The 12,964-nt window shown below is 37.5% G+C and overlaps 8 protein-coding genes and 2 pseudogenes across 10 annotated transcripts, besides 1 other annotated feature; 6 read left to right on the forward strand and 4 right to left on the reverse strand.

Annotated features, from left to right (window-relative positions):
* Positions 1-12,441: part of a mobile genetic element that runs on past the window's edge.
* TVAGG3_0574500 lies at positions 9-1,243 on the forward strand (annotated as a pseudogene). Its single transcript has one exon. A coding segment is annotated over exon 1 (1,235 nt).
* Positions 1,310-1,699, forward strand: TVAGG3_0574510 (protein of unknown function, DUF4108 family; the record flags this gene model as incomplete). Its single annotated transcript, XM_051238925.1, has 1 exon — positions 1,310-1,699. The coding sequence occupies one exon, from the start codon at positions 1,310-1,312 to the stop codon at positions 1,697-1,699; it is 390 nt and encodes a 129-aa protein (XP_051096749.1).
* TVAGG3_0574520 (uncharacterized protein) lies at positions 1,716-2,168 on the reverse strand (the record flags this gene model as incomplete). The annotated part of the gene is made up of 1 exon (XM_051238926.1): positions 1,716-2,168. One exon carries the CDS (start codon positions 2,166-2,168, stop codon positions 1,716-1,718), a length of 453 nt encoding a protein of 150 aa, XP_051096750.1.
* Positions 2,385-3,080, forward strand: TVAGG3_0574530 (protein of unknown function, DUF4106 family; the record flags this gene model as incomplete). Its single annotated transcript, XM_051238927.1, has 1 exon — positions 2,385-3,080. The coding sequence occupies one exon, from the start codon at positions 2,385-2,387 to the stop codon at positions 3,078-3,080; it is 696 nt and encodes a 231-aa protein (XP_051096751.1).
* TVAGG3_0574540 (uncharacterized protein) lies at positions 3,093-3,254 on the reverse strand (the record flags this gene model as incomplete). The annotated part of the gene is made up of 1 exon (XM_051238928.1): positions 3,093-3,254. The coding sequence occupies one exon, from the start codon at positions 3,252-3,254 to the stop codon at positions 3,093-3,095; it is 162 nt and encodes a 53-aa protein (XP_051096752.1).
* TVAGG3_0574550 (uncharacterized protein) lies at positions 3,812-4,012 on the forward strand (the record flags this gene model as incomplete). Its single annotated transcript, XM_051238929.1, has 1 exon — positions 3,812-4,012. The coding sequence occupies one exon, from the start codon at positions 3,812-3,814 to the stop codon at positions 4,010-4,012; it is 201 nt and encodes a 66-aa protein (XP_051096753.1).
* Positions 4,041-4,610, reverse strand: TVAGG3_0574560 (uncharacterized protein; the record flags this gene model as incomplete). The annotated part of the gene is made up of 1 exon (XM_051238930.1): positions 4,041-4,610. The coding sequence occupies one exon, from the start codon at positions 4,608-4,610 to the stop codon at positions 4,041-4,043; it is 570 nt and encodes a 189-aa protein (XP_051096754.1).
* On the forward strand, positions 5,946-6,308 carry TVAGG3_0574570 (annotated as a pseudogene). The gene has a single exon. A coding segment is annotated over exon 1 (363 nt).
* Positions 10,700-11,566, forward strand: TVAGG3_0574580 (uncharacterized protein; the record flags this gene model as incomplete). The annotated part of the gene is made up of 1 exon (XM_051238931.1): positions 10,700-11,566. The coding sequence occupies one exon, from the start codon at positions 10,700-10,702 to the stop codon at positions 11,564-11,566; it is 867 nt and encodes a 288-aa protein (XP_051096755.1).
* Positions 12,442-12,744: 303 nt separating the features above from the next.
* TVAGG3_0574590 (phage tail repeat-like family) lies at positions 12,745-12,947 on the reverse strand (the record flags this gene model as incomplete). The annotated part of the gene is made up of 1 exon (XM_051238932.1): positions 12,745-12,947. A coding segment is annotated over one exon (203 nt), but the record flags the coding sequence as incomplete, so codon positions are not given.
* Between the last annotated feature and the right edge of the window lie 17 nt (positions 12,948-12,964).

Here is a 12,964-nt window from a genome sequence, read left to right on the forward strand (position 1 = left end):
TTATAAAAATGTACAGAATAGATGTTTCAGATTTTTATGACTTCCAAGCATTCAGAAATATGTGTCCATTTAGAGACTATAACAAAGCAGTCGAGATTTGAAACGTTTAGTCATTTATGTTGACTCTGCCCCAGAATGTTATGTCATGAAAGAATGGGATGTTGTCTTTAACAAACCAAGAGCAACAATAGTGTCTGAACAAGAATGTAGACAGAAACTTAAGAAAATAAAAGTTGTACAAGTTGGTATGAAGATGTTAGATGCTTGGGATATCTTATTGTCAAAGTTAGAAGATTTTTCAGTTCGAGGTATAAAGTTCTATACACCTTCTCCAAACTTCTATTCTATCTTCACTGGATATAAATACGAACAAGTAGAATGGAAAGAAAATATTATAGAAGCTTGGTTAGACCATGTCAAAGAAATTATATGCAATGGAAACGAAAAGGTTTATGAGTATATCTTATGTTGGTTTGCAAACATCTTACAACATCCAAGTGCTAAAAATGAAACTGCTCTCATTATAATTGGAAAACAAGGAACTGGTAAGAACACATTCTTTACAGATATTTTGTGCAAACTGTTAGAAGGTTATTCGAATCCGAATATGACAAACTTAGAAAACATCTGCGGTAAATTTAACTCCTCAATTGAGAATATGAAACTTATAGTTTGCAATGAACTTCAAAGTATAGATACAACAAAAGTTTTAAACTCAGATGCTTTGAAGAGTCTTATAACAGATAAAGTTGGAGTTGTTGAAAGAAAGTATAAAGACTCAAGAGTTTGTGAGAATGTTGCAAACTTCATTATGGTTTCAAACAATGCTGTTCCGATGAAGTTAGAAAGTTCTGACAGAAGATATGTAGTTGTCAGAACGTCAGATTCTCATATGCAAGATACAGAATATTTTGACGACTTAGCAGAAACTTTGACATCTGACTTTTACAACCACTTGTTCTCATATTTCATGACATTAGATATTTCTAAGTTCAATCCAAGACAAATTCCACATACAGAAGAGAGACAAACATTGTTAGAAGCAAACAAGAGTGTATATGAACTGTTCATAGAAGAAAGCGACTTTGTGTCATTAGATGAAAGGTCTTTATATGATTCGTATAAACAATATTGTCAAGAATATGGTTATATGGCAGCTTCTAAACGAACATTCTTGGCAAATGTCAAAAGTCTTTTAGATGTTCAGAATGGTGTATATACAAAGAAAAATTTTTCTGAGTAAATTTTAAAAAAAATATTTTTTATCCGATAGAAAAAGATGGCAAAATTCATCTCAGTAAATAAGTACATGACAGAAGTCAAAGATAAGTTAGCTCCATTCGCATATTTGAATGTTTACTTCTACCATTTTGAAAAGTCTTCATTCAGCAAAGTTTGGAACATCGAACCAGTTAAGTTTGCTATTGTTAGAAAAAGTGGTGCAACTTTTGAAGACTTAGACATAGAAGGTTTGTTAGCAGTCAAAGAAAGTTTTGACAGAAGGTTCTCAAAACTCGAAGAAGGTAAAGCATACAAACTTGTTATACCTTATGAACCAAAGAAAGCAGACGACTATGAATATTATGAGTCTAAGATAGTTGAAGTTCAAGGTAAATTGGGTAAAAAGATTTTAGAGTCTAAGCCAGTGTTTGCTCCTAAAGAGGAAGAGAACATTGACATTGACCCAGAAATGTTCTAAAAATAAAATTTTATTTTTACATGTCAAATTTCTTTTTCTCTGGAACTGGTTCAGGTTCTTTCTTCTCTTCTTCTACTTTCTTTTCTTTCTTTTCTCTCTTCTTCTTTTCTGGTGGAGTTATGTCAAATTTGGCGCAACCATATTTATGTAAAAGTTCTTTGTCCTTTAATAGCTCATCTATTCTGTTTTCTATTTCATCTTCAAGAACAGCGCATGTGTCTTCTTTGCATTCTAAGAAGTTTTGTTGGACTTCATCTCTCCAAGAGGCGTCATCTCTGTCAACAAGTCTGTCATTGACAAATTTTAAGACTGCTCTGCTTAATGTTTTATGGTTCTTGTCATATTCCCAGAAACAGAACTTTAGAACAAATTCACCTTTCTTGTTTACACTATGTAAGATTTTATGGTCGACAGAAGTTTTAGAGTCAAAAAGCTTGTCTCGAATATAGATAGCGAAATCACTAGACATTTTCTAAAAGATAAAAATTTTAATTTTTCTAAAAATATGTTAGAAAAAAAGTTTGCTGACATTGACAAGAAATTTGAGAATGTTTTAAACAAGAACAAGAGGAAGTTAGAAAATGCTCAGATAAAGCCTATACATGAAAAGTTCTTATTTGCTCAGAATGGTATAACAGGTCTAATCGCACCACCTGGGTCGGGTAAGACTTTCACTTATCTTAAAATGGCTGCACAACAACAAGAACTAGATGAGAAGAACCCATTCTATGAGTTAGTTGTTATTTGTAGTACTTCTGGTCAATTTGACCAAACCGTCAATTCGTTCAAAGATATTATAAAGAAGTCTAAGTTAGTATGTATAAAGGATACTGAGTTGTTAGATTGGATAAAGAAGTACCAAAGAAGAGTTTTGAAGTATAATGCTATAAATGAGTATATAAATTCTAAGTTTAAAGACCCAAATGAGGAAATGCAGAGAATATTAGAGAAGAAACACTTCAGAAACAAACAGAAAGAGATAGAATACATTTCGAAGAAATTGCAATCTTACGATTGGAAGACTTACCCTCATAGATGTCTTCTTATTTTAGATGACTTTGCTTCTCATCCTTTGTTAAAGAACAGAGAACAAGATATGTGTCGAATTCTTAAGAAGCTCAGACACTTTAACATCTCAGTCGTAATATGTGTACAGACAGCAAAGAGTTTAAGTAAGGATGTTAAAAGAATACTTACTGACATAATACTTTTCCCCGGATTGTCCGAAGACGATTTCATGGAACTTATGAAAGAGTCCATGGCAGGTAAGTTTGACAGACATGAACTATGGGAGAAGTACAAAGTCATACAAGACCCTCATACTTCTTTCAGAATTCATATCTACGCAAACAAAGTTCAAATTGTAAAAAGTCAAGCTTGAAAAATAAAGAGTTCATTTACTCTGCTTGTTTGAAGGCGACCCCGAAAGAAGTCGGTCTCGCTGTGCTTCACTGTTTTCATAGAGTTTTGGCGACTGGGGTTTTTTAACTACTCGCTGTTCTTCACTGTTTTCATACGGAATCTCTTCCCTCGGTTTTCCGAGGGAAGCAAGCATATGCCATTTTACTCAGATTTTTGTTGCTGAATTCAGCAACAAAATTCAAATTGTAAAAAGTCAAGCTTGAAAAATCTAAGTGTTTAGTCTTAGTAAGATGGTAGCTTCTTAAAGCATATGCCGTCCTTGAGTTTTATGTACGTGAAGAGAAGTACAATGAATTCAATTACGAGTACAATTGCAATGACAACTAAGGCAACTATTTTTGTCTTTTGCCAGCAAGAGTACTTCTTCTCTTCCAATGGTTCGGCAGAACTTACTCACTCATGAGAAATGCCAAAACGGTTTAATAGAAAAAGTGTCATTTTTTCATGTCCGAAGACTCGAAGGTGCAACACTTCCAAAATACCGACGAACTCAGAAGAGCAGCATGGCAGTATCTTCTTGACAACTTCTTTGAGTTCTCCAGGTACACCTTGGAAAATGCTGAAGAACTCCGACATAGAGAATTTGGAGAAATTGCACTCCAATACTACATTGACAAACAAAGGGTAAACAAAGGGTAAACAAAGGGTAAAATAAGACTAAAAACTTAACGTTTAAAAAGTGACATTTTTATGAGCTCCGAGTCACCGAGAAAACTTGGTCAGATGTTAGCAGCTTACTTCCCTGAGGAGGATGGAAGCGTTACATACGTAAGGTTCAAAAACAACGAACCTGGAATTGCGTACCAAATTCGCAATTACATGACCATGGAAGAGTACGAAAGGTTCCTACAAGAGAAACCAGCTCTAAACAACTCAGAAAAGAAAGAATAAAAAGTTTAACTCGTAATTGTTTATTTTTTTACTTGTATGGGCAAGCTGCAAGAATGAAGTCGACTATCTCAGTCTTTGTCTTGACCAGTTGGACGGCTCTTGCGAGTACGTCTGTTTTGCGGTCTCCAGCTGGTGTCTGACCTTCGTAATTGCGCATGTTCTTGAGAGCTCCAACTGTAAATGGTTGTAGGATGAAGAGTCTCTCAGACTGCTTGAGGTAGTCTTCACGGTCACGAACCGAATCTGTGGTACGAGTCGAATTGGTCGACCTTAGGGAAGAGACTGAAAGCCTGTCGTCTTCCATAGGAGCTGTAGCATACTCTTTGCGTAAGCGGTTCAGACCTTCTTCGAAGTCTTGGTCTCTCTTGGACTGAGATTGGAATTGGAATTGCTGGGGTGGAGCTTGCTGGAACATCCAAGGGTTGGGGAAGTAAGGCATAGGCTGAGGAGGGTAGTTCGGGAAGCCTTGTGGTAGGTAGTAACCTTGAGGTGGAAATTGGTAGTAATTCGGAGGTACTTGCTGGAACTGAGGTGCAGGGGCTGGTGCTTTAGGTTCCTCTGGTTTGGGAATGGACTCGGTTGGTGGGACGTCGGACATTCGTTTGTGGCTTAACCGTCGGACCACAACGATAAAAATCTCTGCTACTAGCAGTACTGCTACTGACAGTAGCAGTACTTTTACTGACAGTAGCAGTACTTTTTCTGACAGTAGCAGTACTTTTACTGACAGTAGCAGTACTTTATCGTCGAAAACCCTCTCAAATTTTCCTTTTTTCTGCTCCTAGCAGTACTGCTACTGACAGTAGCAGTACTTTTACTGACAGTAGCAGTACTTTTTCTGACAGTAGCAGTACTTTTACTGACAGTAGCAGTACTTTTTCTGACAGTAGCAGTACTTTTACTGACAGTAGCAATGGTCGAGGTCGAACCTACCGACGAGGCAATTTACCTAATTGAAATTAACGAGCTTGTTAAAGACTTCCTCAGGCAGAATGTAAAAGGCAAGCTTGTTAACTGTTGGATAACGGGAAGGGCTGCCTTGAATCTCGAGACTTCGACTGGAATTCCAATTCAAATACCAGACGGGACAGCCTACGACGACATAAAGCAAGCAAAGAAAGAAGCTCTTCTCAAGTTCTTTGCCAAGCGTCCTTGGATACTACTTCCAAACAGAGAGAACCCTTTCCCAAGAATGAGCCAAATTCTCAAGGGTCTCCTTCACTTCTCGGTCAGCCGTTCTACATAACCTGTGAAGGCGACATCCAACCACCAGTTCAGTAAACCTTAACGTTTAGAGTAAAAACATTTTTTTCATTTTTTGAATGAAGCAAGTTAAATTCGTCCCACACCAATCTCAATGGACCGATGAGAAGTTTCAAGCCATGTTGAAGACGTTGAGAACGACATAGACGACGCGAACTTGAAGGAGCTCAAATCACAATTGCAACCAAAATTGCAGGAGTCAAGGAACAGATAGCTCCACTTAAAGCTACCAAAGCTACTCTTGACCTCATGGATAGTTACCGTTAGATGTCAAGAGTGAATAAGACAATTAAAATTAAAACTTCTAAACTACGAAGCTATACTCCAAAAGTTAGCAGAAATGAGAAGACTTTACCAGAGCTACTTACATGTAAGGACTTACCTTCAAGCAGTCCGACCAAAGATGATTTTCTGACATTGTCCCAATTTTGTCCGAAAGTCAGCTCAGATGTTTTGAACTGCCCCAACATATCCAGAATATGAAAATTTGCCTGAACTCTTCCGCAATCTCAAAAAAACGTTTTTGGTTCTCATGTTCCAAACTTTTATCGGAAGAGACAACAAACGTTCAGAAGAAGAACAAGATATTATTTTAAACTTGTTGTATGACTTAACTGTCATAACAAAGCTTTTGAAGTAAAACCGTCATTCTCAAACCACTTCATTTTCGATGTCCGAACAAGCACCGAAGCCAAACTCAATGGCAGATGCCTTTCAAGGTTGCCAGACAAGCGCCCAATTCAAATTCAAATTGCCCAATTGAAAGCTCATCTGACAAACACCTAAGACTCTCCAAAGTTGTCTTATGACAGAGATGACCAAGCTCAAAGCCGATGTCCTCATGAACCAAGCTTCCAATGAGAAATGCCTGAACGATTTCGCGGAAACCTTGCGCAATTACGAGAGAGAGAACCGAGACCTTTCCAGACTCATCTACCGTTTCTTCGAAGAGATAGATGCCATCTGGAAGGTACTCGGAAAGGACAGAACCTCCAACACCGTAATTCGTGAACACAGAATTGAAGAAGGAATTGTCGAGGAAGAAGAGAAACACGAAGAAGAGGAAGAGGAAGAAGAGGAAGAAGAGAAACACGAAGAAGAGGAAGTTTGGGCAACCCTTGTTGCCGATGACACTTACGAAATTTCCCAACCCTACCCATACAAAATCCGCAACAGGGAGACCGGCAAGGTTCTAACCCCAGTCCTCAACAACTTGGGACACTTGAACCTTAACCTTCGGAATCGCGGTTCAATCTCCATGGCAAGCTTGTCGCAATTCAATGGGTTCCAAATCCAGGCAAGAACGAAGGTCAGACCACATTGACGGTGACAAGCTCAACAAACCGTTAAGGAGAACTCGAGTGGTTCTAAGAGTAAAAAAATTTATTTTAGGGGGAAACCCCAAGTAAATTTAGGTGTTTATTTGGATAAGTATGTTAAATTAAGGTCAATTTGCAAAATTAGTTCCCGACCTTTGAATTGGACTCTTTCGTTCTCCCAGTTGCGTAGGAGGTCGTCCCAGAGGAGTTGTAGAATTGCCAATCCAAGGACGATTTGTCCCCAGGCATTGAGGATGTACTGCTCGTAGAGTTTCATGACCTCTGCCTTGCCACCAGACACCCTCTCCCTTGGAACGTAAGGCTTCTTCGAAGTGCTCGAATGCGATTGGCGCATGACCATCCGAAATGACACTTTTTGTCCGTTGGTCAATGTTCTGTCTCGTGCCATAGTCGACGAAAATACAGACAAACAGGTTATATATGAGTTTGAGACCAAGAATGGTGTAACTCGACCTGTCCGATTCAAAGACTCCGAGGGCGACCATGAAATTAACGGAAATTACCTAGGAAGGAATATAAAATGGACTGGTGCCACCACCTCCACCTCCACCACCTTTACCTGTTCCTCAAGTAAATAAGCCTTTCCCGTTCCCAAGAATTCCCACATTTTAATTCAAATTCGAATAAAAATTTTTTATTTCAGCAATGTTTTATTTCTGTGCCGTCATCAAGTATGCCCCAATATTTCCTTTTCGATATTACATGAACTTCGGTGAAAATTTTGTCCAATTTGAATTGACCCATCTTCTCACCGACTAAACCCATTTCAATGAGTTGTTATAGCCTTCTTCGTTCGTCATGAGTGCGTCAATGTTCTCATAGTAAACCTTGACTTTGGATTTGACTTCGGAGAAGAATTTTGTAGTTGTCAAGGACTGCTTTGCGAACTGAGGTAAGACCAATGTTCGACAATAGGTTTTAATGTGGTTACTAAGCCACTTTGACCTTGAGTGAATTCGTACTTCAAAACAAAAGGAGAAAACCTTTCAACAAAGTTGTCGACCTTCTCATAATGTTTACTCTTCATCTCTTGAGGTTTTTTAATGGAATATCCCCATGTCGAATTCAAAGCAATTTGAGTTCATTGCAAGTTTGGGGTTGAAGCTTTCCTAATATCATACAGTTGTTGTATGACTTTCCAACTGTATAGTTCCTTCCCGGAACTCACCATCTTCGTTTGGAATTCCAGTCGGAATATATTGGACAAACCTCATGTATGCAGCGTTAAGGTCGACATAGTATATCTTTTCGTTTGAGTCGAACTTGTCGCAACCAATTGGTCCAGTTTGTGGAATCAAGTGAGTCTCTTATCTTCTGAGAAACTTCTCCTGTTATCTCATAAACATCGTCGAAGCAACCTGTTTCATATAAAACCTTCTGACCTAACTCAGATGCTCTCCAAACAATTTGACGTCAATTGGATGTCTCATGGAAGTTTATTTAATAGCATCTTGAAGTTCTTGCAACCTCATTGGAAGTTCTTCTGGTTCAGGTTGGTATCGAACAATCCAACTCCTTGTGGAATTGTGTACTTCTTTTGTACTAGAACTTTGTCTGGAACACTTTTGGTCTTGCTAACAGTGAAAAAGTTTGTTTCGTCTTTTGGTACAAAAGTTTCTGTCAGCTTGTCATCTGGAATTGTTCCAACAAACCTTTCTCGAAAAGAATGTTTACAGCTCTGACAATGTTGCACTTACTTTTACCAAAGAATGGGTGTGTAAGACTTTCGTTCAACATGAAGTGGTTGTGGACAATTACAATCTTCAACCATGGTAAGTCTTTGTCAACAACATAGTCGTCATGTGAAGAACCTTTAGCTGTAGGTATGTTGACTCGGATATTGACATTTGCCAACGGTGCAATTTTTGCCAATTGACCTCTGAGAATGTACCTTGTCTTCACACATGACTCAAGATACTTCATCTTCTCATCTGTAACAAGACCAGAGTTCCTGAGACATGTAAGAATACAAGGTTCATTGACAATTGTTTCAATTGAATTGTAAATTCCATACCTTGTCAAGTCAATGTTCAGCTTATTTATGAACGGGAAGTATCCAGCATGTTGTCTGACTGCTTGAGGGTTAGGTTGGTACCATTCGAACTTGACACTTGCAATCCTTCAATTGCATTCAAAATGTCTGAGTCGGAGTCAACCATTTGTTCTCTCTTTGTAGTCTTGAAAGCGTCAAGAAGTTTTGCGGCTGTTTGTTCATTGCCATGTGCATAGTAAATGTGACCATCCAAATCTGTTATGGTCAATTTGAGATTGTGTCCTTTCTTATTTCCGTCTTGTATGGCAGCAAGTACTCCCATGAAGCCTTCTTTGTTCTTTCCTTCGTCAAGTTTACTGTAAAGGTTCGACCAGATGTAATTTGACTTCTAACTTCACGATACTTTTCATATGCATATCTTGTTCTTTCCATGGGAGCATGACCATCCTCTGCACTACCTTTTTTCCTTCTCAAAGGATGCAATTGTTCGTCATGTTTCCAGTAGAATCTGGCAAAGCCGTCGTGTCCTTCAACTTGAGGTTCACTAACATCGAAAGGCATGTCCATAAACGTTCTTCTTCTAACCTCTCTAGTCTGTTTGGATAATTGGCACGTGCTGTTTCCAAATCCATTTCGTAGCGAAACCAGACAATTTGTCATAGACTTTTATGGGTCTTCCCTTCCTATATTTAAAATTCTTCGAAAACTCTCCAACATATTTTTGTAACTCTGCTTTTATTCTAGCAGACTTTCTGTCCATTCTATATGGGGGCATTTTTATAAAAATAAAAAAATATTTTTTCTTTACTTTACATAACCGCCTGCTGCCATAAGTCTTTGACGCCAACCCATACCAGCTAATGAAGGTTGACTTGGTTTAGTTTGGAAACTAAACTTTGGTTTTGGTTTATCTTCAGTTTTTGGTTTTTCTTCTCTATCGGCTTTTCGTCACTTTCGGTTCCGCTGGTTTACCCCACCTGCAGGAACAGTTGTGTCGTCAACATCTTCATAAATATCATATGCCATTTGTTTTTTGTTTTCCTTTCAACTTTTTGTGTTTGTTGTAAAGTTTAGAATATTTCGACTCTAAGTCAATGAGATGTTCTATAATGAACTGTTGGTCAGTGAAGTAAACTTTTCCATCTGTTGTCTCGAAAGCTCCTTCAGACTTCAATATTTTATTTGTGAGAGTCTGTTTCTTTTTTGAGATACTAGCCGTTCCATTTCTATGAAAAGTGACTTTATAGTTAGGGTTTGTATTTCCAGACCTGGCACTTTCTATTATTGAATTTTTCTCTTCATCTGTAAGTTCTTTGACAGGTTTTGACAATGGTTCTGAAACTTTTTGTTTGTGGTGTCAAATCTACCGTTTCAACTTCTTCGGTCATTTTCAGGTCCGTAAAAAATTTTAGTTTGGTTTGTTTTCAACTGGTTGTTGTTGTTTTTTAAGTCGGTCTAAAACTTCCTGAGGTATAGGAAGAACTTGACAAACACGTGGTGTAACTGCTGGAAGTCGACAAATCCATCTTGAACCCATTTGTCTCAATGCTGTATTGTTCATTTCATCTCAGTAAAAAAATTTTACATTCCCCACGTTTGAGGCGGTTGAGGTTGGTTATTGTTTACCCATTGTTGTGCATGGTTATATCCTCTGTTAAAGAATCTTTCACCTTGGTCCATATAGTGTCCTGCTTGTTATAGTAGTCATTTGCTTTTTATAATAGTTTCCTGCTTGTCTTCCTACATTGTCCATCCATCCTTGAACTTTTCCTCTTGTTTCAGGATTTGGAATAAGATTTGTTGCATCTCGTGCTACATCCCAACCTTTCTGTACAGTTTGTATAATAGGTTGTGCTTTCTCTTTAAGTATACCTAATGTACTCAAAATCTTCCTTCCAATTCCAAATGCACCTCTAGCTATTGTTCCCACTGCGGGCAAAAATCTGGATGCAACTCCTGCTAATGCGCCAAATAAACCCATTTCTTATGGGTTAAAAAATGACGAATCCAAACAAGGACCCCTATGTTTCTAAAGCGACAAAGAAAGCACTCATGATAAAAATCTTTAGTTCAACACCAAATGCTTGGTTTATGGATATCTTGGAAAACATTCCGAGAGTTAGAACAGATGGACCTCCATACTGGTTAATATTTGTTGGTCAAAACACAAGATACTGTGAAGCCATACCATTATGGTCCAAAAATATTTTAGATGTGAAAACTGCTTTGACAATATTCGTTGACAAATACCATCCAACAAAACTGACATCTGACTGTGAAAGTTCTTTCAAATCAGATGATGTAAAAAACTATCTGCGTTCAAAAAATGTAAACCAATATTTCATTGTCGACCAAAACCATTCTGCTCTTGGTGTCATTGACGGTTGTATAAAAATGTTAAGAGACTTAAACCAACCACAAGGTGGTGAAGCAAATGAAATGTCATATGACGACAAGTATAGACACTTCTCCATGGCAAAGATGAGACAAGTTTTAAATATTTACAATAACCGTAAACAAAAAGGTTTGGGAAACCACTCCCCCGAAGAAATGAAAAACAACCCTGACTTAGAGAAAGACTATATATTTAATAATTTAGTCAAAAGAGACAAACAAGAAAGAATGCCGGGCTTCAAACTTCAGAAGGGTGACAAAGTAAAAATAGAAATACCTAAACGCGACCCATATGAAAATACTATTGACTATGACAACAATGGGAACTCGACAGGTACTCACATTCGTGTTCGTAAAAATAGAAGAAAGTATACAAGAGAATATTATGAAGTTTTAGGCAAACATGGCAAAATGTACACACTGCAAGCAGAAGATAAAACTACTATTGCCAGACCTCGTTTCAAACTTGTCAAAGTTCAAGGTGGTATACTTTCAAAGACAGTTCCTAACAAATATAAGACAACTCCTGACGAATATGCTAAAGAAGTTGAAAATGACGACTAAGCAATTCTATACCATGCGTAAACTGTCATGTAAGGTGGCATGTATTCTTACTTTGTCCCGTTGTTTGCGTATATCCTGTAACGCGATGTGTATGGCTTCCTCCTCCCTCAGTGTTACTCCAGTAACAATCTATAGCAAACTTAACGTTGTCTTTAACATCATATCTTTACCTTTTGTCATTCCTGTCCAATCCCAATATCTATGCTTATGCCAACCTGCTTCAGATGTAGTTAAATCTACGTAGTGACTATGTGCAGGTAGATTTTCACCCGAAATCGTTTTACTTCCACCTGTTTCCTTTGAAGAGTTTGCACAATACAAAAACCTGTCGACTATTTGAGTCCAAGTTCCAACACCAAGTACTACTTCTGGTCTGGTAGAGTTCATTGAAACATATAATGAGCCAACCGGGTAAATAAGATTCGGCAAATTTTTTTTTAAGCACATTGAGTTCCTGTCTTAGAAGCACAATGTCATATAACTTTTCTTGAAGTTCATTTACGTCAGAAATGTTATGTCTATGATATTTTTGTGCGTATGTTCCTTCTGTCCATGCGAAAATATATTCTTTTGTTGCATCTACATATCCAGCTATCCATTTCGAGTCTGCTTTGTCATCTAACTTTTCTTGAAGTTCATTTACGTCAGAAATGTTATGTGTATGAGTCTTATTTGCTTTCTTCTCTAACTCATCGTTAACATAAGTTTTATCTGCTTTAAGGTCTAAACATCCTGAAACCCATCCTGTATCAGCTTTAGTTTTTAAAATCTTCGATGTCCGTTCATGATACCATTCAACCTTTTCTATAATTTCTTTATCTTTTTCATCCACATATTCCTTATCCGCCTTCTTCACTAACACACTAGCCATAAGTCCCTTATCTACCTTCTCTTCAAGGCTAACGTTTAAGTCTGTTATTTCAGATATAGAATGTATATGAGTCTTTTTAGAATATTCGTTTTCAGCTCTTGTCACTTCACTTGACATTTTATTGTCAACATATGTTTTGTCTGCTAGTTCAGGATGAGTATGTTCTTTTGTTGCATAAGCATTGTTAGCTCTTTCTTCTTCTTTTGCTATTGCATCGTCTACATATTCTTTGTCAGCTTTGTTGTCAACATCCGTTTTCAAAAGAAGTTCATTTATAGGTTTCTCGTTTAAAGTTCCTTTTGTTGGATTTATACAGACAGTATGGTTCTTATTGTCTTGAAATAGAAACTCATCTGTCATTGGGTTTAATGTCAGTTTTAAGTTTCCTTCTTTCAATGACTCAGATATCTTAGAATAGTTTGAAAAGTTTGTTGTGTTCTTATTTAGAGCTTGCATAATGAGTTGTCGGTTGTGTTGTATTTCTCTCATGGAAGCAATATCTTTCGACATTTTTATTCTAGATAAAA

Source organism: Trichomonas vaginalis, chromosome II (genome assembly GCF_026262505.1).
Source record: "Trichomonas vaginalis G3 chromosome II, whole genome shotgun sequence".
NCBI classification, from domain to species: Eukaryota; Parabasalia; order Trichomonadida; family Trichomonadidae; genus Trichomonas; species Trichomonas vaginalis.